We start from the raw sequence: 21,057 nt of genomic DNA, 5'->3' as shown, positions 1-21,057 counted from the left end.
CCAAAGTGGTTCAGGCAGCAGAATCATTGCTTCAGCACTCCAATGGTCCAATCTATCATATTTCTTGAGGTAGCATGGCTCTTATTATATGCATGCTGTACACATGTGCATGGGTTGAGAACTGGAGCCATCAGCCATGCCATTAGCAGGTAGCCCTAGTCATCCAGTAGCCACACTTTGGTTTGCTTTAGTGGCTGAAATACAGCTGGCACAGTGGACCACTGCAAAATGAATGCATCATACTGCTGCCAGGATGCCAGGCACTGATTTGCATGATGTGCTGCCTATTGATCACACACCAGTTGGTCCTTGTGTGGAACCTCTGTCAATCCCAGTACATTGCAGAGTTGACATGAAGTGCACACAACGCAATATGGGTGCAGTCAATGGCTTCCTGAACTCTGGGGAAGCCTGCAATCCTTACAAAAAACCTTGTGCTTACTCCACCTGCTTTTCTCAAGCAAGAGGGAATGAAATGAATTATCTCTCTTTGAATAAATGCAGTGACCTCCCTTTTGCAGCATTGCACTGCAAACTGAGAGATGTTGGTAATGTCTCCAGCTCCAACCTGGAAGGAGCCAGAAGCATAAAAGTTCATCCATACGGTCACCTTCACAGTCACTGACAATGTTGTTCTTGCCCTGCTCTGGTGTTAGGGCTGTGGCTTTAGCAGGTGGCAGATGTCAGTGATGGCCTCAAACATTTGTATTTGCTGAGATTCAGATAGGAGAGTTGCTCCCTGAACACCCTGGATGGATGTGGACTTCTGTTGAGAGCCCTCCACCCACTCCTCCTTTACCCCTCTTCCAGCAGCTTGTCCTGCTCTGAGTGGCCTCTGTTCATTGTCCAAGGGAATGTCTACTATTACACTCGTGTCTGGGAACAACTGCTTTTTGAAGAAGCCTTGAAGTCAGCAAAAAGTACTTCAGCATCTGTCTTTTCACACCCTGTAGATATCTGCAACCTGAAACAATATGGAAAGCACCAAAAATGTTTAGAATTGTAGCAACAGCCAGAAGAAATAAACCAAAAACTAACCTGTAAGTAGATGTTGATCCCTTTAGATAATGCTGGTGGGGGATTTTCATGCTGCCTATCATCATGTTCAGCTGAGCGAGGTTAAGAGAGGGTATCGACATGAGTGTGAATCTCCAAAATGGCAGCACTGACCTCAGTCAGAGATGTGCACGCATGCCATGGATACCATTTTTGAATCCTACAGGATCTCAGTGCCCCCAAAAATTGGCACTACCGAGCTTGATTTTGCCCTTATGGACTCTGGTGTCACTGTGTGAAGTACTTAACTCGTGTTTTTACTAAATATTGAATTTGTGTGGGGCTTTGCAAATTACTGATCCACAATTCCAAAGGAAAAACTGCCTAAAGTGCATATGTGGAATCTAAGTCTTTACGAAGTTAAGAATGACGTGCTATCATGCTACAACATGTTGGAGTACCACAGAGTGGTGGTGTGGAGGCTCTGCCTTGGAATACTTTGTGTTTATAATTTCAGTTTTATTGAATAGAGGCCAAGGATCTCCCCAAAGGGAGAACTGGAAAAAGTGCTATCGGTGGATCACTTTCACACACCTCTGTGAAGCTGGTGCAAGAGCGTCACCCAGTTATGTAGAATTACATAGAATTTACAACATGGAAACATCTTTCGGATGAGACATAAACCAAGGCCCCGTCTGCTGTCTCAGCCGGACGTGAAAGATCCCACCATTTTGAAGAGCAGGAGAATTCTCCCTAGTGTCCTGGCCAATATTTCCCTGGTCATTATTTCATTGCCGTTTATGGGATCTTGCTGTGCACCAATTGGCTGCCATATTTCCTACATTACAACCGTGACTACACTTCAAAAGTGCTTCATTGACTGTAAAGTGCTTTGGGTCTTCCTGAAGTCACAAAAGGTGCTATATAAATGCAAAACTTCTTTTCTTTTTTTTTCAAAGTCATTTCTATCCTTATACAATATCAGTACATTTCTTCCTGATCCAGCCACCTCTGCTTGAGGATTATATAGAATTATAAAGCTGCATTTCAACCAGTCTATGCTGGTCCACATGAGGTGTAGACTGAATCCCATTCCCCTCCTTGTTCCTGATCCCTTTATGCCCCTTTCCTTCAACTACCTATCGAACCTATGCTTAAAAGTTGAAGAGAGACCCGATTTTAACCTGGATCAAGAATCAGACAGACGGGGCCTGAGGTGGGCACCAAACCACCTGCCTCCCTCAACTTCAGCAGGATGAGATCTAGGAGAATTTAACTCCTGGGCCTCATCTGCATTCCCCCACCCTATTCCCCACCTTCCGAGATGGACAGGGAGCAGCAGCTGGCCAAAGACTTGCAGCATAATTACAGGCAGCAAGAGGCCAGGACTGAAGGACCAGTCAACAGCACTCAGCTAAGTTGCAGGGAGGGGGGTTTCAGGAGATTCTCATGTTTAGGAATATGGGGGGGGAGGGGGGGGGGGGTGGCGGGGAGAGGTGCTGGAGCCTGGCGAGGAGCAGGCCTAAATTTTCTTTGTGCAGCCTTGCGAAGCACTCTTTTCCATCCAGGCCCCACAAAGAAAATCAAAGAAATGTACCCATCCGGGCCCCTTGCTGCTAACTTCATCTGGCAGGAAACCCATAACGGCTTCCTTTCTCAAGCCACTGGTTAAAATAGCAGTTGGTCCCCAAAAGATTTCTCTTAATCTGGGGAAAATAGAGTGTGAAAATTCCTAAATCACAATTCTTTCATTCACTGTGACAGAACTAAAAACCATCTGCACAAATCAAAAGCAGCCAGCACCAAAGGGAAAGTCTTCCTTAGTTATTTTCTCAAATCACATAGCAATGTGTTATTCCAGGGAAAAGTGGCAAATGGAATTCAATCCGGAGAAGTGTGAGGTAATGTATTTGGAGAGGGCAAATAAAACAAGGGAATACACAATAAATGGAGGATATTGAGAGGGGTAGAAGAAGTGAGAGACCTTGGAGTGCATGTCATAGAGTGAAGACAGCATATGGAATGCTTTCCTTTATTGGATGAGGTATAGAATACAAAAGCAGGGATGTAATGCTGGAACTGTAATGCTAAAATGCTGGTTAGGCCACAGCTGCAGTATTGTGTACAGTTCTGGTCACCACATTACAGCAAAAACATAATTGCTCTGGAGAGATTACGGAGGAGATTTACAAGAATGTTGCCAGGGCTTGAAAGTTGCAGCTATGAGGAAAGATTGGATAGGCTAGGGCTGTCTTCCTTAGAACAGAGGAGGCTGAGGGGTGACTTAATTGAGGTGTACAAAATTATGAGGGGCCTAGATAGAGTAGACAGGAAGGACCAGTTTCCCCTAGCGGAGACGTCAATTACCAGGGGCACAGATTTAAGGTGATTGGAAGGATTAGAGGGGACATGAGGAAAAACTTTTTCACCCAGAGTGTGGTGGGTATCTGGAATTCAGTGCCAGGAATGGTGGTGGAGGCAGAAACCCTCAATTCTTTACGGACCAGGTGCTGGAAGGTGGGATTAGATTGGATGGCTAGTTTTTTCAGCCGGCGCAGACACAATGGGCTGAATGGCCTCCTTCTGTGCCATAATTTTTCTATGGCTCTAAATTTAAAGGGGAAAGCTCCAGCTGCATTTTTGACACTGGGAATTTGGCACCATGTCCACTAAATATCCTTCTATAAACTGGAAAGCCCAAGACCTCCAGCATGAGTTTCAACTTTTTAAACAATGGACGTAGTTGTGTTTTTTGGATATGACCATCATGAAGCTGGAAAAACAAGCGGTTAAGATAAAAATAGCAAATCAGTAATGATGGGATACACCGGATTAACACCTCAGGACTTTCTGAAGTGGAACAGAAGGACTCAGCAAGACTATGATCTACACTAGAGGACCAGCTCAAGGTCAGGATTAATTTCAGGATTCACCACCTAGAGCTGATAACACACAGGCAGCAATCAAGAGAGACCATTGGCCAATTAATGCTGAGAGAAAGGCAAACACTGATTTCTCAGGTGGAGTTATCAAAACGCATTACGGAGTTGGTGATTGTGTCTACCCCAACACAAGCTTTTCAGAAAGAGCTTCTAGACAAGGAATAAGTGTATGATGTTGAAAGCCTCCTAAGAGAAGGCAGGAAGTTTAAAGCCATTGCGAGTAGGCAGTGCATATGAGCGCTTGTTACTACAGTTATCGGTGAGGTAACCAGGACACCTCAGCCAGGTAAGATATACAGCCTTATGCATCAACCAAGGAACTCTCCCGCCTTCATGGACAACTGCAAAGTGTGTGGCAAGAAAAGACACTGGGCAAGGCTGTGCAAGAGCTCCAATAATGGAAAAATGGCCAGGAGTCATAGCAGACCACAACCTGATAAGAAGCAGACACTGCTTGGTAGAAGAAACATGGATACATCAGCCAACAGCAGACATGTCCATGAGATTCACTGTGAAGTGAGTAACATGCAGGCCACTGAAGGTGAGCAAGCCCTCCACACAGTAACCCTTCCATACCAAATGGATGTGGTTACTCAGAAGGTGTGCCCAGGGAAAAGTGGTCAACATACATTGTGCCTCAAGATCGATAGAGAGGCAAAGTGCAAACATTTTACCGTTGTGAATAGTGAGGATATGTACCTGGCGAGATGGAAAGCCATGACACAACCGACAAAGACAAGACTCACCGCGTACAATGTACACCAATCAACTCTATTGGTACTCTAGGGTTGAAATGCAGGTATGGAACCTCGGTTTGGTCACAGTAAGTTTTCTACATTGGCAACACAGATGGTCCAGCAGTTGCAGCCCTGCCGGCCTGTAGCGAGCTTCAAATTGTAATGATCAATGGGATCAACAGTGTGCCAAAGACACAGAACAGGTTCAACCCTGATGAGTCTATTCAAGTTTTGCAAAGAATGGTACACATAGTCAAGTCCTTGAATGCACAGTGTCAAGATGTTGTACAGGATCTACATATAGCCATGTTATACCTGCAGACAACACCAATCAACACAAGGTACCATTCCCTGCTGAAATCATATTTGGAAGACAAGTAAAGACAAAATTTCCAAGTCTCCATTTAATGAATTCCTCCTCAGTACAAGATAGGCTCCTAGCAAGACAAGATAAGATGATGATGTACAATAAGCACGAGGGTGTGGAATTACCGCCGTTACAGATAGGGCAGAAAATCAGGGTATTTCATCCACAAGGAAAAGTGTGGTTCCCTGCAGAAGTATCCAAAGTCTGCAACAAACCAAGATCTTATGAAGTAACCACCCCCAACAGAACAGTGCTAAGAAGAAATCGAAGTCAGCAAAGAGAACTAGCTAACAACACAGTGCCTGACAATCCTTCTGCATCAAGAACATAGTCACACTCAGATCTGCAGAACATAGCAGGAGAAAATGACCAGTGTAACAATCAAGCACAGGATGACTGCCAGAATACACAGAAAAGTCAAGCCAAGAAAGCTAATAAGTCTAGTTCTCCATCAAGATACTCTGTGACAAGATCAGGTCAAGTCAGTAGACCGCCTGTATGGTTCAGACACTTGACTAAAAACATTACAGTCAATCCATGTGTAAATATTTTTCAAAGTCTTTTCATTCCATTATGTATATAGTTTATCTTTTGTGTGTTTCCATTTTAGGAAAGGGGGATGTTGTGATATTGCTTTAACAATGTAAGTACACCACACAGCATCACAGGAAGTGATGTCATTCAGCACGTGATCAGTTGGTTGGAGTTGAGCAAGACAGCTAGTCACACGTGTAAGAGAGAGTTCTCTCGTAAATGTGTAACTCTACAAATAAGGAACCCACAGCTTATGACAACTCAACTTAAGATTATTTGGTTCCTAATTGCTACATAAAAGCAATAACACAACAGCCACTGCTGAGGACAATTATAATTTTAAAAGTTGCAGAGAGGGTGGCTCAAGATGGAGGTGCTGTCTCTCTCTCTCTCACTTACCTGAACTGCAAGCTACTGCTGCCTCTTACAAGCTGTAGGGCCTCCTATTGGCCCTCCAGCCTTCAGAGCCCGCCCACCAACTTCAGTTGGATGCTGAGACTGCCCTCTAGCCACTAATTGGCCAATCTGGGAAAATCATTGTCAGGTGAGTGTTGCCCTCACAATGTGGGGCTGTGATCCCCATTTGACCCTGATTCAAAGCCCAATAATCTGACCAAAAGATCTGTCCAGTAAATTTGGTTCAAATTAATGGTTTACATTCAGCTCTGAAAATTCAGTGACTATGCCATTATTGTGCTTTACAGAAGCAGTACCAGATTTTTTTGAAAAATTTTGAATTATCTTTGGGGGACATCCATATTCTCAACTTCATTTAGTGCATTCCATGATCTTCAAATCTTCCTCGGTCAGATATATTCCATGATGAACCTGTGAGATTTTTGTCATGATTATTATTAAGGTTTCTGCCACCAAGGTCAGATGCAAAATTAATGACCTGGTGAAGAAGCAGAGCATCTCCCTCTTCCCAGTGTTCACTTCTCCCGGTTTTCCTCCAGTCCTATCATTCGGGCACTTACTGATGCTGGGGTACAGATCCACAGGTGCTGGGTGCCCTCCAGTACTATGCCTGAACAGTGAGTGTTGGTAGACCAGTTGTGTGTGGCCAGATATGACCAGTCATATAAACCAGACTGGATAAGGAAGGCTTCTGTTCTTATAGGACATTAAGGGAATTAGTTCGGATTTTTACGACAATTCAACAGCTTCATATTCACTTTTTACTGATATCAGCTTTGTATTTCCAGATTTTTAAAAGTTCAATTCAAGTTCTTAAACTGCCATTCAGGGGGAATTTGATTCATGCTCTTTGAATTATTAGTCTCCACCTCTGAGTTACAATTCTAGTAACATAACTTCAACACCAACAAATCTAATTTAGTTCACTAGTTGGGGGTGCCCAACATTCTCCTTTAATTTTACCTCCCTGTAGAAAGGGCTCAGCATTGATTCAGTGTTGTCCTATGGTTGAGCTGAACATATGGGGGATTGCCAGGGTAAATCCCAACACAGAGAACTTGTATAATATCTAATATTAATTTAGTAAGAATTCACATAAGAATATGCTCACTGGATTTATGATATGTTACCAAGCCTCACAGGATATTGTTTTTCTTTCCCCAGTTGTTTCAGTTCCCAAGCGCAATGAAGCTGCTGTATTTCGTCCTCTTCTGAGCAAGAAAGAAGTTGCTGTACGAGAAACACTTAATGAAGGTAAGACTGTAATTTACTTCTGTTGTTGAAGTCCGAAAGTGGATAACTTCAGTACTGCAGCTACCTGTCTGCACACTGACAGCACACAAAAAAAAATGAAGGGAACACAATTACTCTAAATTGGCTTTATATGGTATCCTATTGATCCAACTCACTGGGGTAATGACATGTTGCATAAGAGTGGCAGAAAGCAAGCATATGCCAATGAAATCCTAGCCTTTACTAAGCTACCCAGGAGATGTGGGAATGGAGTTCTCCCACAAGGAGGAGGAGACAATTTGATGTCAACATTTATTCTGAAGCCAAGATGAAGGATCAAGTTTCATAGTGCAGGAAGGTTTAATAAAGAAAATGAAGCAAATTAAGAAATAGCAATTAAGTGGCACAAGACTTGTGGCTGCGAAACAGGTGGTGGCAAATTCGTCACCTGTTATACACCCTACACGATTTTCCTTTCCTTTCCGAGATTGAGTTACACCCCCTTGAATTTAAAGTCTTGAAAACTGTAGAAGGAAAGAAACTGAAGGTGGTCTTGGAAAGATTATATATTGGAGAAGGAGACTGCGTGACAAGTCTCCATTTCCACACGTAGGGAGGAGGGCGAGCCGATAAGCTGTGACATTTGGGGCTCAGAGGAAATGCAACAGTACCAGAAAGACTAGCTGAGCCTGTACTGCTGATGGGCATCTCTTCACAGTGGTAATAGCAGGAACCTTTCAGCAGGTCACCTGTGCACTGTTTCAAGGGTAAAAATGTGTGGCATGGGGAGCCTAAACTAGGTGGGAGAATCTTTAAATGTGAAAGTGAAAAGAAGTTTCTTCAGGAACCTTCATCAAAGATTCCTATAGTAGACTTTCAAATAAATAAATAAATATATGTCAGCTGGTACTGGTAAATAAAAAAGTCTCTGTGCTTTTTAGATCTTTCAGTGGACTGTAGTTTTAATCAAGGAGTTTGTGAATGGATACAGGACACTGAGGATGACTTTGACTGGAAAGTTGCTGATCGGCCTAATGGTAAGTTTTTTTCTTAATTAAGGTACAGCTTATTGGAATTAAATTAAACTTTTTAAGTAAAAACATCACTTTTTAACATGCAGTCAGGTGTATTTATGCTTTCTAATGATTAAGTCATTGACATAAATCTAGAAATTAATATAATGGGACAGTTATTTTTTATCAGATTACTTCCATTAATTATCATTTACCAATACCATTGTCCCCAGAGAAGTACATAAGTTACAACCTCTGATGATATCCAGGTTGATATCTCTTAAAGATACAGCTAAATCTTAGAGAATTGGCAAAAGAACCAGGTGGAGATGAAGAGGAACTTTTTTTAACGCAGTGAGTTGCTTTAATTTGGAAAATATTGCAGGGCTATGAGGAAAGAGAATGTGTCATAGACAGGAGTTTTAGAGAAGTGGTTACACCCAAGGTGCAGGCAGATAGATGGGTGACCGCTAGAAGGGGCAGGCAGTCAGTGCAGGAATCCCCTGTGGCTATCCCCCTCTCTAACAAGTATAACGTTTTGGATACTGTTGGGGGGGGTGGTCTATCAGGGGAAAACAACAGCAGCCAGAGCAGTGGCACCACGGCTGGCACTGTTGTTCAGCAGGGAGGGACAAAGCGCAGAAGAGCAATAGTTATAGGGGACTCTATAGTCAGGGGCACAGATAGGCGCTTCTGTGGACATGAAAGAGACTCCAGGATGGTATGTTGCCTCCCTGGTGCTAGGGTCAAGGATGTCTCTGAACGGACAGGGGGAATTCTGAAGGGAGAGGGTGAACAGCCAGAGGTTGTGGTACACATCGGTACCAATGACATAGGCAGGAAGAGTGATGAGGTCCTGCAGGGGGAGTTTAGGGAGTTAGGTAGAAAGTTAAAAGACAGGACCTCTAGGGTTGTAATCTCGGGATTACTCCCTGTGCCACATGCCAGTGAGGCTAGAAATAGGAAGATAGTGCAGCTAAACACGTGGCTGAACAGCTGGTGTAGAAGGGAGGGTTTCAGATATCTGGACCATTGGGATCTCTTCAGGAACAGATGGGACCTGTACAAGAAGGACGGGTTGCATCTAAACTGGAGGGGCACAAATATCCTGGCTGCGAGGTTTTCTAGCATCACTCGGGAGGGTTTAAACTAGTGTGGCAGGGGGGTGGGAACCAGAGCAGTGGGACAGCAAGTGAAATAAATAGGGGGAACGAGTAAATAAGGCCAGTAAGACTGAGAGGAAGAGCAGGCAGGGAGATGTTGCGGAGCACAGCGGGACTGGTGGTCTGAAGTGCATTTGTTTCAATGCGAGAAGAACACAGGTAAGGCAGATGAACTTAGAGTTTGGATTAGTACTTGGAACTATGATGTTGTTACTATTACAGAGACTTGGTTGAGGGAAGAACAGGATTGGCAACTAAATGTTCCAGGATTTAGAAGCTTCAGGCGGGATAGAGGGGGATGTAAAAGGGGTGGGGGAGTTGCATTACTGGTTAATGAGAATATCACAGCTGTACTGCGGGAGGACACCTCGGAGGGGTCATGCAGCGAGGCAATATGGGTGGAGCTCAGGAATAGGAAGGGTGCAGTCACGATGTTGGGGGTTTACTACAGGCCTCCCAACAGCCAGCGGGAGGTAGAGGAGCAGATATGTTGACAGATTTTGGAAAGATGTAAATGTAACAGGGTTGTAGTGGTGGGTGATTTTAACTTTCCCTATATTGACTGGGACTCACTTAGTGCTAGGGGCTTCGGTGTGGCAGAATTTGTAAGGAGCATCCAGGAGGGCTTCTTGAAACAATATGTAGATAGTCCAACTAGGGATGGGGCCATACTGGACCTGGTATTGGGGAATGAGCCCGGCCAGGTGATCGAAGTTTCAGTAGGGGAGCATTTCGGGAACAGTGACCATAATTCCATAAGTTTTAAGGTACTTGTGGATAAGGATAAGAGTAGTCCTCGGGTGAAGGTGCGAAATTGGGGGAAGGCTAATTATATAATAATATTAGGCAGGAACTGAAGAATTTAGATTGGGGGCGGCTATTTGAGAGTAAATCAACATCTGACATGTGGGAGGCTTTCAAACGTCAGTTGATTAGAATCCAGGACCAGCATGTTCCTGTGAGGAAGAAGGATAAGTTTGGCAAGTTTCGGGAACCTTGGATAACACGGGATATTGTGAGCCTCGTCAAAAAGAAAAAGGAAGCATTCGTAAGGGCTGGAAGGCTAGGAACAGACAAATCCCTTGAGGAATATAAAGTCAGTAGGAAGGAACTTAAGCAAGGAGTCAGGAGGGCTAAAAGGGGTTATGAGAAGTCATTGGCAAACAGGATTAAGGAAAATCCCAAGGCTTTTTATACGTATATAAAGAGCAAGAGGGTAACCAGGGAAAGGGTTGGCCCACTCAAGGACAGAGAAGGGAATCTATGTGTGGAGCCAGAGGAAATGGGTGAGGTACTAAATGAGTACTTTGCATTAGTATTCACCAAGAAGAAGGACTTGGTGGATGATGAGCCGAGGGAAGGGAGTGTGGATAGTCTCAGTCATCTCATTATCAAAAAGGAGGAGGTGTTGGGTGTCTTGCAAAGCATTAAGGTAGATAAGTCCCCAGGGCCTGATGGGATCTACCCCAGAATACTGAGGGAGGCAAGGGAGGAAATTGCTAGGGCCTTGACAGAAATCTTTGCATCCTCATTGGCTACAGGCGAGGTCCCAGAGGACTGGAGAATAGCCAATGTTGTTCCTTTGTTTAAGAAGGGTAGCAAGGATAATCCTGGAAATTATAGGCCAGTGAGCCTTACATCAGTGGGAGGGAAATTATTAGAGAGGATTCTTCGGGACAGGATTTACTCCCATTTGGAAACAAATGAACTTATTAGCAAGAGGCAGCATGGTTTTGTGAAGGGGAGGTCGTGTCTCACTAATTTGATTGAGTTTTTTGAAGAAGTGACAAAGATGATTGATGAAGGAAGGGCAGTGGATGTTATCTACATGGACTTCAGTGAAGCCTTTGACAAGGTCCCTCATGGCAGACTGGTACAAAAGGTGAAGTCACATGGGATCAGAGGGGAACTGGCAAGATGGATACAGAACTGGCTCGGTCATAGAAGACAGAGGGTAGCAGTGGAAGGGTGCTTTTCTGAATGGAGGGATGTGACAAGTGGTGTTTCGCAGGGATCAGTGCTGGGACCTTTGCTCTTTGTAGTATATTAGAATTAGAACATTACAGCGCAGTACAGGCCCTTCTGCCCTCGATGTTGCGCCGACCTGTGAAACCATCTGACCTACACTATTCCATTTTCATCCATATGTCTATCCAATGACCACTTAAATGCCCTTAAAGTTGGCGAGTCTACTACTGTTGCAGGCAGGGCGTTCCACGCCCCTACTACTCTCTAAGTAAAGAAACTACCTCTAACATCTGTCCTATATCTATCACCCCTCAATTTAAAGCTATGTCCCCTCGTGTTGCCATCACCATCCGAGGAAAAAGACTCTCACTATCCACCCTATCTAACCCTCTGATTATCTTATATGTCTCTATTAAGTCACCTCTCCTCCTCCTTCTCTCCAACGAAAACAACCTCAAGTCCCTCAGCCTTTCCTCATAAGACCTTCCCTCCATACCAGGCAACATCCTAGTAAATCTCCTCTGCACCCTTTCCAAAGCTTCCACATCCTTCCTATAATGCGGTGACCAGAACTGCACGCAATACTCCAGGTGCGGTCTCACCAGAGTTTTGTACAGCTGCAGCATGACCTCGTGGCTCCGAAACTCGATCCCCCTACTAATAAAAGCTAACACACCATATGCCTTCTTAACAGCCCTATTAACCTGGTTAGCAACTTTCAGGGATTTATGTACCTGGACACCAAGATCTCTCTGTTCATCTACACTACCAAGAATCTTCCCATTAGCCCAGTACTCTGCATTCCTGTTACTCCTTCCAAAGTGAATCACCTCACACTTTTCCGCATTAAACTCCATTTGCCATCTCTCAGCCCAGCTCTGCAGCCTATCTATGTCCCTCTGTACCCTACAACATCCTTCGGCACTGTCCACAACTCCACCGACCTTCGTGTCATCCGCAAATTTACTAACCCACCCTTCTACACCCTCTTCCAGGTTATTTATAAAAATGACAAACAGCAGTGGCCCCAAAACAGATCCTTGCGGTACACCACTAGTAACTAAACTCCAGGATGAACATTTGCCATCAACCACCACCCTCTGTCTTCTTTCAGCTAGCCAATTTCTGATCCAAAGCTCTAAATCACCTTCAACCCCATACTTCTGTATTTTCTGCAATAGCCTACCGTGGGGAACCTTATCAAACGCCTTACTGAAATCCATATACACCACATCCACTGCTTTACCCTCATCCACCTGTTTGGTCACCTTCTCGAAAAACTCAATAAGGTTTGTGAGGCACGACCTACCCTTCACAAAACCGTGCTGACTATCGCTAATGAACTTATTCTTTTCAAGATGATTATAAATCCTGTCTCTTATAACCTTTTCCAACATTTTACCCACAACTGAAGTAAGGCTCACAGGTCTATAATTACCAGGGCTGTCTCTACTCCCCTTCTTGAACAAGGGGACAACATTTGCTATCCTCCAGTCTTCCGGCACTATTCCTGTCGACAATGACGACATAAAGATCAAGGACAAAGGCTCTGCAATCTCCTCCCTGGCTTTCCAGAGAATCCTAGGATAAATCCCATCTGGCCCAGGGGACTTATCTATTTTCACACTTTCCAAAATTGCTAACAACTCCTCCTTGTGAACCTCAATCCCATCTAGCCTAGTAGTCTGAATCTCAGTATTCTCCTCGACAACATTTTCTTTCTCTACTGTAAATACTGACGAAAAATATTCATTTAACGCTTCCCCTATCTCCTCTGATTCCACACACAACTTCTCACTACTATTCTTTTATTCCTGATATACCTATAGAAAGCCTTAGGGTTTTCCTTGATCCTATCCACCAATGACTTCTCGTGTCCTCTCCTTGCTCTTCTTCGCTCTCTCTTTAGATCCTTCCTGGCTAGCTTGTAAGGCCCTAACTGAGCCTTCACGTCTCATCCTAACATAAGCCTTCTTCTTCCTCTTGACAAGCGCTTCAACTTCTTTAGTAAACCACGGCTCCCTCGCTCGACAACTTCCTTCCTGCCTGACAGGTACATACTTATCAAGGACACGCAGTAGCTGCTCCTTGAATAAGCTCCACATTTCGATTGTGCCCATCCTCTGCAGTTTCCTTTCCCATCCTACGCATCCTAAATCTTGCCTAATCGCATCATAATTTCCTTTCCCCCAGCTATAATTCTTGCCCTGCGGTATATACCTGTCCCTGCCCATCGCTAAGGTAAACCTAACCGAATTGTGATCACTATCACCAAAGTGCTCACCTACATAATAATATATAAATGATTTGGAGGAAAATGTAGCTGGTCTGATTAGTAACTTTGCGGACGACACAAAGGTTAGTGGAGTTGTGGACAGTGATGAGGATTGTCAGAGGATACAGCAGGATATAGATCGGTTGGAGACTTGGGCGGAGAAATGGCAGATGGAGATTAATCCGGACAAATGTGAGGTAATGCATTTTGGAAGGTCTAATGCAGGTGGAAAGTATACAGTAAATGGCAGAACCCTTAGAAGTATTGACAGGCAGAGAGATCTGGGCGTACAGGTCCACAGGTCACTGAAAGTGGCAACGCAGGTGGATAAGGTAGTCAAGAAGGCATACGGCATGCTTGCCTTCATCGGTCAGGGCATAGAGTATAAAAATTTTCAAGTCATGCTGCAGCTGTACAGAACTTTAGTTCGGCCACACTTGGAATATTGTGTGCAATTCTGGTCGCCACACTACCAGAAGGACGTGGAGGCTTTGGAGAGGGTACAGAGGAGGTTTACCAGGATGTTGCCTGGTCTGGAGGGCATTAGCTATGAGGCGAGGTTGGATAAACTCAGATTGTTTTCACTGGAACGACGGAGGTGGAGGGGCGACATGATAGAGGTTTACAAAGTTATAAGCGGCATGGACAGAGTGGATAGTCAGAAGCTTTTTCCCAGGGTGGAAGAGTCAGTTACTAGGGGACATAGGTTTAAGGTGAGAGGGGCAAGGTTTAGAGGGGATGTGCGAGGCAAGTTCTTTACACAGAGGATGGTGTGTGCCTGGAACTTGTTGCTGGGAGAGGTGGTGGAAGCAGGTACCATAGAGACGTTTAAGAGGCATCTTGACAAATACATGAATAGGATGGGAATAGAGGGATACGGACCCTGGAAGTTCAGAAGGTTTTAGTTTAGGCAGGCATCAAGATCGGCGCAGGCTTGGAGGGCCGAATGGCCTGTTCCTGTGCTGTACCGTTCTTTGTTCTTTTGTTTTTTCCATGCTACGTGATTCTATGAAATCTACCAAGGATGTTTGTTTTCCTGGTGTAATTACCAGACCTGCTTTTACACTCGCTTTCCCTCTATTTACTTTCCTACAATCACTCTCTTAAACTTTATTCTGTCTTCCCTTCCTCTTGCAATGTACCATCTTTTAACACCCAAGTGTGTCACCAGCTAATCACTGCTCCCTGATTGGTGTGTGTATGAGTGTGTGTGATGTGAGTGTGTGTATGTATGTGTATGTGAGTGAGAGAGAGAGTGGTGAACTACCTGAATTATCATGAATTATCTCACGTCCTCACCTGCTGCTTTCAACCTTGAGCTTCAGCCTTCAACTACGTTTTAATTAAAAAACATTGAGGGATAGATAGATTTCTAGAAAACTGCTACTACCCTGGATTGATTCCCCTTTGTTAACCAATGTTATTTTACACCCACAAGGCATTGGATACTATATGGCAGTCCCTGCATTTGTCGGTCTTAAGAACGAGGTCGGTCACTTGAAGCTTCTCGTCGGTGATCTGACTCCAAAGAAGGATTTCTGTCTGACATTTAAGTATCGGCTTGTAGGAGAGAGGGTTGGAAAACTACGGATACTTTCCAAGATTGAGAATCCTGCAATCTGGGAGATGAATAGAGACAAAGAGGAAGGCTGGAAGGTTGGAAATGTCACAGTAGCAGCTAAAAACAGCTCTGAAACCCAAAGAAATGTAAGTCAGTGAACTGCTTGTTACTCTAAAAAGGCAAATAGTTTGAGTTTATGACTGCTAGAAGTAATGAAGAAGGGGAATAGGATCCCTGTTGTTTTAGTAGATATATATTATATAAACTGTATAAAATGCCTTGGGTTAGTTAGAACCTGTAACCCCAACAATAAAATGATCTCGAAAATTGTTGAGATTAAATTAAATAGATGTGGAACCAAGATAAATCATTTAATAATGATTTAAGCCTTTGACATCTGACTATTCCTCACTGGTCTCACAGCACACACATTACAATCTACCACTCTTCAATGTAACTCACACTAGGAGTTCCAGATTGTGTCTCCCCAATGGTTTACGTAACGCGCCACATTTTGGAAATAAAATCCAAAATTTTTTTTTCTTTACTTTTGTGAAATGAATTGAAAAGAGCAGTAATGAACTCAAGAAAGCTTTTAAGTATGACTTCCTCCAAACCCACAAGATTTTTGGGGAAATGTGTGACATTTAGTAAGCACGCATGGTTTCCTTAAATGAGTTAAAACACATGGGTGAAATAATAAAACGCCTGTTTTTAATCTGTAATTAACAACCTGCTATCAAAATCATAGGAACACAGTTTTGAAATGTGGATTTCTGAGATGGCGATGTTGCTATTGTGTCACAAATTATGGAGAGAACAGGCATTCTCCAGTTGTTCATTGAGAGACATTTCAGCCTCCCACCCTGCATGGTTCATGATAGACAAGCATGCTCCAAAAGCCATTCCAAAGACTGGGTTTTAAAAGCTCTGGTGATGGCCAGATAAGTAGCCATTTCTTTGTGAAGGAAGATTGACTTTATGGTTTGAGATCACACGTGTCACCAGAGATTAGTAAGATGACATATTACAAAATGCAATTTGCCTTGTGACAATAAGACATTTGGCAGAAAGCAAGTGAGGTAAGTGGATGTTAGTCATGCTGAGCAGAGTGTTCAAACGATGCATATCAGAATCCCCCAGAGGAATCTGTGGAAAAAGCAAATACATCAGATCGATCATTTGAAACCAAGAGTGATAGGCATTTTATTTTCAAATATTTTACAGCTATAGTTCCTCAGTGTTGGAGCTGCTTAAAGTCTTTATGAAAGAATTTTTATGAAATATGTTTTTCTGTGCCTGGAGCAGTCCTGCCTCACTTTCACCAGGATAGGGACACAAACAAGTGATATGGCAGCTGGATAGAATTTTCCCATCACCATTTGAGCAGTAATATGGCAGAGATGGATCGTCCGCCCATCATCGAACCTGCCTGGTTTGAATGAATGAAATCAACGGAATGAAAATCAGAGAGTTTCTACATAGTGCGAGCAGTCTACTCTGCCAGATTACCATTACTGTGGAAATGGTCCCTGGCCATCGGTTGAGAGGTGGAGGCAGTCAGGGGTGTGGGGGAGAGATGGTGGGAATTCTTTGGCTGCGATCGAGGGGAAAGGGTGCAGCCTGGGCAAGGCTTCCTTGAGAGGCCTGGACAAGCACGCCTAAAATTATAGTTTTCAAACCTACTTGCTGGGCCCCTTCTGGTCCTCGATTCGGCTCCTGGCAGGTCACTGCTTTCCCCACTTAGGCCTCCGTCTAATATTGCAGTCATCAGGAACCAATCTGCAAATTTAAAGAACAACCTTGCTTCCTTCCTGCAAGTATCCTGCTCAACTAGTAAAAAAGAGCAGGTTAAGATTAAGAAACGGCAGCAACGCAGACCTCATATTAAGTGCCCCTACCTGGGTTCTGCAAGGCAGCAGGAGTTTAATTCCAGGCCATTGAATTGTACTGCACAGAAGGCGGCCATTTGGCCCATCGTGCCTGGGACAGCTCTTCGAAAGAGCTATCCCATTAGTCCCATTCTTCTGCTTTATCTTCACAAGCCTGGAGGTTTGAAAAGGGCTGTTTGCAGTGTTTCTGCATCAGTGGTGGATAAATTTTTAATCAGATCACCATGAGCTGCTTGTATACACACACGGAGCTATATGCAAAAGGTTGGGATTGTTGATTTAAATTTACATGTTTCCCGCAGGGCACCATAGTATACACCGAAAGAGCCCACAGAGACCAAAAGTCCTACATTCAATTGCAAACAACTCTTGAGATGTTTATGAATAGTCAAACTATTATATTACCATAATTGCCTGGAGTTCTCCTCTTTTTCCCAAAGCAAATACCATCTTTGTGGAATTTGACTGTGAAAGAAAGGAAATGAATCTCCAGCTGAATCTGATATTTTCCTCAAAAATGTATTTCTTGTTTATAGATAATCATGCCACACAAAGCATATACAGTAACATGAGAGTGGGTTTGTATTAGTTAAGACACTGGAACAGAATCCTACTTCCAACTTAGCAACACTTTTCCAACACTGTGGAAATGGTCCCTGGCCATCGGTTGAGAGGTGGAGGCAGTCAGGGGTGTGGGGGAGAGATGGTGGGAATTCTTTGGCTGCGATTTATCGTATTTACAATTGGAAAGCAAAAGTTTTTTTTTTTAAATGCCACTCCACATTTAGTAAGTACATTTGGTCTCAATATTTACAGGGTGGCAGGGAGGGTGTGGAAAGGCCAAATCAGCTGAAGAGCCCACAAGGCCAGGGATGCGGAGGTCCTCTCAATCTTAATGTCAGGGCCTCATTATTAAATTCTAGGGCTGCCTCCCATCTAGCAGCAAACCAGATCGACAACCTGGCCAGTGAGTGGGATGGAACACCAGCAACAGGAGGCCATAGCCAGGGATCCTTTGGGAGGCCCACAGCACCCGGAAGGGAACATCAGCTCTAGCGGGTGAACAAGAGTGCTGGGGGTGGCCTGCGATTAGGGCTGGTGAGGGGAGGGCAAGACTGGTGATTGGGGCTGGGGGAGGCTGAAGGCTTCCTTCTAAGACTTGGCATTCCTGCTCCTCCTGGACCACAAGGAATGTTAAAAGAGCCACTTAACATGGGGAGCCAGCTGCTGTTGGGAATTCCACAGCTCCAGTCTCCTCTTCATTTACTATTAAATTTAAGTGGCAACGGTGATGCTGTCATCAGGCTGTGACTTTGGTATGTTAATTAGGCTGCCGCCTGCCTTTTGTATAAGCCTTGTCCATGGCCTGATTTCACTTTAAAATTTAAAAGGGTGGGAATATGGTTGGGTTCAGGTTGTATTGCCCAGGCTGGATATTTTATCTCCCTGATCCTCTCCCACCCGGCTATAAATTGCACAGAAGCGCAGTGAGATGAACCTCTAAGGCTCTGATTCATGGAATAGGAAATGATATGTTCACTCCTACAATTTCTCACTTGACCAGTCAAGATCTTAATTATGTCATCAATGGGAATTCATTGAGCCAAGGCCTGGCATTGGCAAAAACCAAAAAGAAGGATTATTTTATTCATCTTGGGGTGTTAGCATCCCTGGCAATATCAACATTTATTGCCCACCCCTAGTTGCCGCGGGAAGATGGTGGTGGGCCTTTTTTAAGAACCACTGTAGTCCATGTTTGTAGCAGCTTGATACAACTGAATAGTTTGCTCAGCCACTTCCAAAGGACATTAGTGAACCAGTTGCCTTTTTATGACAATTAGACAGCTTCATGGTCACTATAGACACTAGCATTTAAAAATAAAATCAATTTTTTAAAAACGAAATTCAAATTCTGAATTGCCCTGGTGAGAAGTTGAACTCATGTTCGCTGGACTATTAGTCCAGACCTCTTGTCCAGTGTCTGGATTACTAGTCCAGTAATATAACCGGACAACTACAATGGTTTGGGTATGGTTCAAGAATGGGAACAGCTAGAATAACTTCCTAACTGTGGACCTACACACAGGGTTACATGGAACAAGAAGCCGAGGAAGACCAAGAAAGCCCTGAATAGACAATATCAAGAGTCACTTGTCATAGAAATGATAACTGAAGCAGCTGAGCTAGTCCAGAACTGACAAAAATGGGCGAATTCTATCAGCCCATCATCGCTCCTGAGCTGACAGAGGGGAATTTATAATTAACAATGGTAGTAACTGAACCATTATGTGAGCTGCTAGTTGTTAGTGTGAGCTGTTAGTGGTGAGGCATAGAAATTGCAAAAAGAGAAGAGTTTAACCACACAACATTAAGGGAAAATAATTTGTTATTATCACTTATGACTTATGCATGTGAATTTCTGCTTTTTAAAAAAATTATCTTGTAGGTTATCTTTGAAGCAGAACGAGGAAAAGGCAGACTTGGAGAAATTGGATTGGACAATGTTATTCTGACCTCTGGATCTTGCCAAGAAGAGACCTTACAGAATGATAACTGAGAGGCATATATTAAATTTAAAACTCCTGAATTATTTGGTCGGCAAACACATGAGAACAGTAAAACCTACTTCAGATCAGACTGCTCTCCAGTATATAAAATGTGACTTTTTTTTTTACAGTGAAGTATTCTTATTCTGGTGCCTACATTTCTTTGGCATTGCAGGATTTTCACACTCAAGGTTTTGGTATTAACTATTATGAGCATCATATGTATGTTTCTTAACTGTACAATTGTAATGCCGTTTCATCAGTGCAGCTAAGTGCTGTGTGTATCAGATGTGCACTCTCCCAGTGATCTTTAAACTAACTACTCACTAGCTTGTTCTTTTACTTGGCCCATTGAATATCCAGTTTTCTAACTAGATTTTACTGTCATGTTCATTGACAACAGTATTTTGTCCAATGCTATATTATATGATAACCACCTAATGTGATTAAGCACAAAGCATTTGTAAATGTAAATGTATTAAAAAAGCACTCTATGATATTTGAAAAATAACAATGTATTTTTAAATTTGATACAGCCATTACCTAATTCCTTTGGTTCCTAGATTCTTCGCGATAATGCCTGGGAAAAAAGTTAATTTCCTGGATGCCACAGAGAGGAAAAGGGTGGGGGAAGGGGCGCAAAGACCTTTACGTCAGGTCTGCACCCCCTTTGAATTTGCCTCAGGGTTTCAGGGGTTTCCACAAATGGGAGAATTTTTAACATCATCTGCAATAGGTAGAGGCCCAGCATATCCAGCTAGAGAGGGGATTCCAGGTCCCCTTGCCTCAACCTCTTTTTTTCATGATCAAAGGATGCCCATTTCCAGTGACGCCCTGAGAAGTTGGCAATGGCCTTTGCGCCTAAGATCCCTCGGAATAGATAGTCTGATGTGCTCTGGCAGGAAAGTGAAGGGGGCCCAAAAGGGAAGTTTCAGCTTTTATTTCAGGTACCCACAAGATCTTTGGGTCTTGGGGCTTTCCGTCTGCTGCTCTCCAATATCAGGCAGTAGGGTCTCAAGACTGGCATATGGTGGCCTGGATGGTCAGTAAAACCTCAGGGCCAATGTTCTCCACTGTGGGAAAATACGAGTTCTCTAGAAAATCAGTGTGAATAGACTTCTTTAATATGACGGTTAAATCATACCTGTGCCTGTAGCAGGGATGAATTTTGATATTGATATTTTGTATTATTTCTTGTGTATTTGTACAACATTTTGCAATAAAAGTTCTCTTTATAGATAAATGTCCTTTTCTGAACCTGACTTCTGAGATTTTTTAAAAATTGACATCACAGAGCAATGCCTCAAGTTGCTGAGGTTATGGGAAGTGACAGGCCGGTCTCTCACACTCACTGTTGTATATTGTTGCTATCATTTTTGAGCTTGGTTTACAGAGTCTCGGAGTCGTTGTAAA

At 43.5% G+C, this 21,057-nt stretch overlaps 1 protein-coding gene across 1 annotated transcript in view; it reads left to right on the top strand.

Moving 5' to 3' along the window:
- egfl6 (EGF-like-domain, multiple 6) overlaps window positions 1-20,770 on the top strand; it is a 100,814-nt gene extending 80,044 nt beyond the window's left edge. The window contains exons 10-13 of the mRNA XM_068040470.1: window positions 7,158-7,247; window positions 8,168-8,263; window positions 15,084-15,352; window positions 19,545-20,770. Coding sequence (XP_067896571.1) covers window positions 7,158-7,247; window positions 8,168-8,263; window positions 15,084-15,352; window positions 19,545-19,655 — 566 coding nt within the window. The 3' untranslated portion in view covers window positions 19,656-20,770. The remainder of the gene's footprint in view (window positions 1-7,157; window positions 7,248-8,167; window positions 8,264-15,083; window positions 15,353-19,544) is intronic.
- Window positions 20,771-21,057: the final 287 nt, after the last annotated feature.

Source organism: Heterodontus francisci, chromosome 10, assembly GCF_036365525.1.
Source record: "Heterodontus francisci isolate sHetFra1 chromosome 10, sHetFra1.hap1, whole genome shotgun sequence".
Taxonomy (NCBI): domain Eukaryota; kingdom Metazoa; phylum Chordata; class Chondrichthyes; order Heterodontiformes; family Heterodontidae; genus Heterodontus; species Heterodontus francisci.
This window is presented reverse-complemented; position numbering and strand designations above follow the sequence as displayed.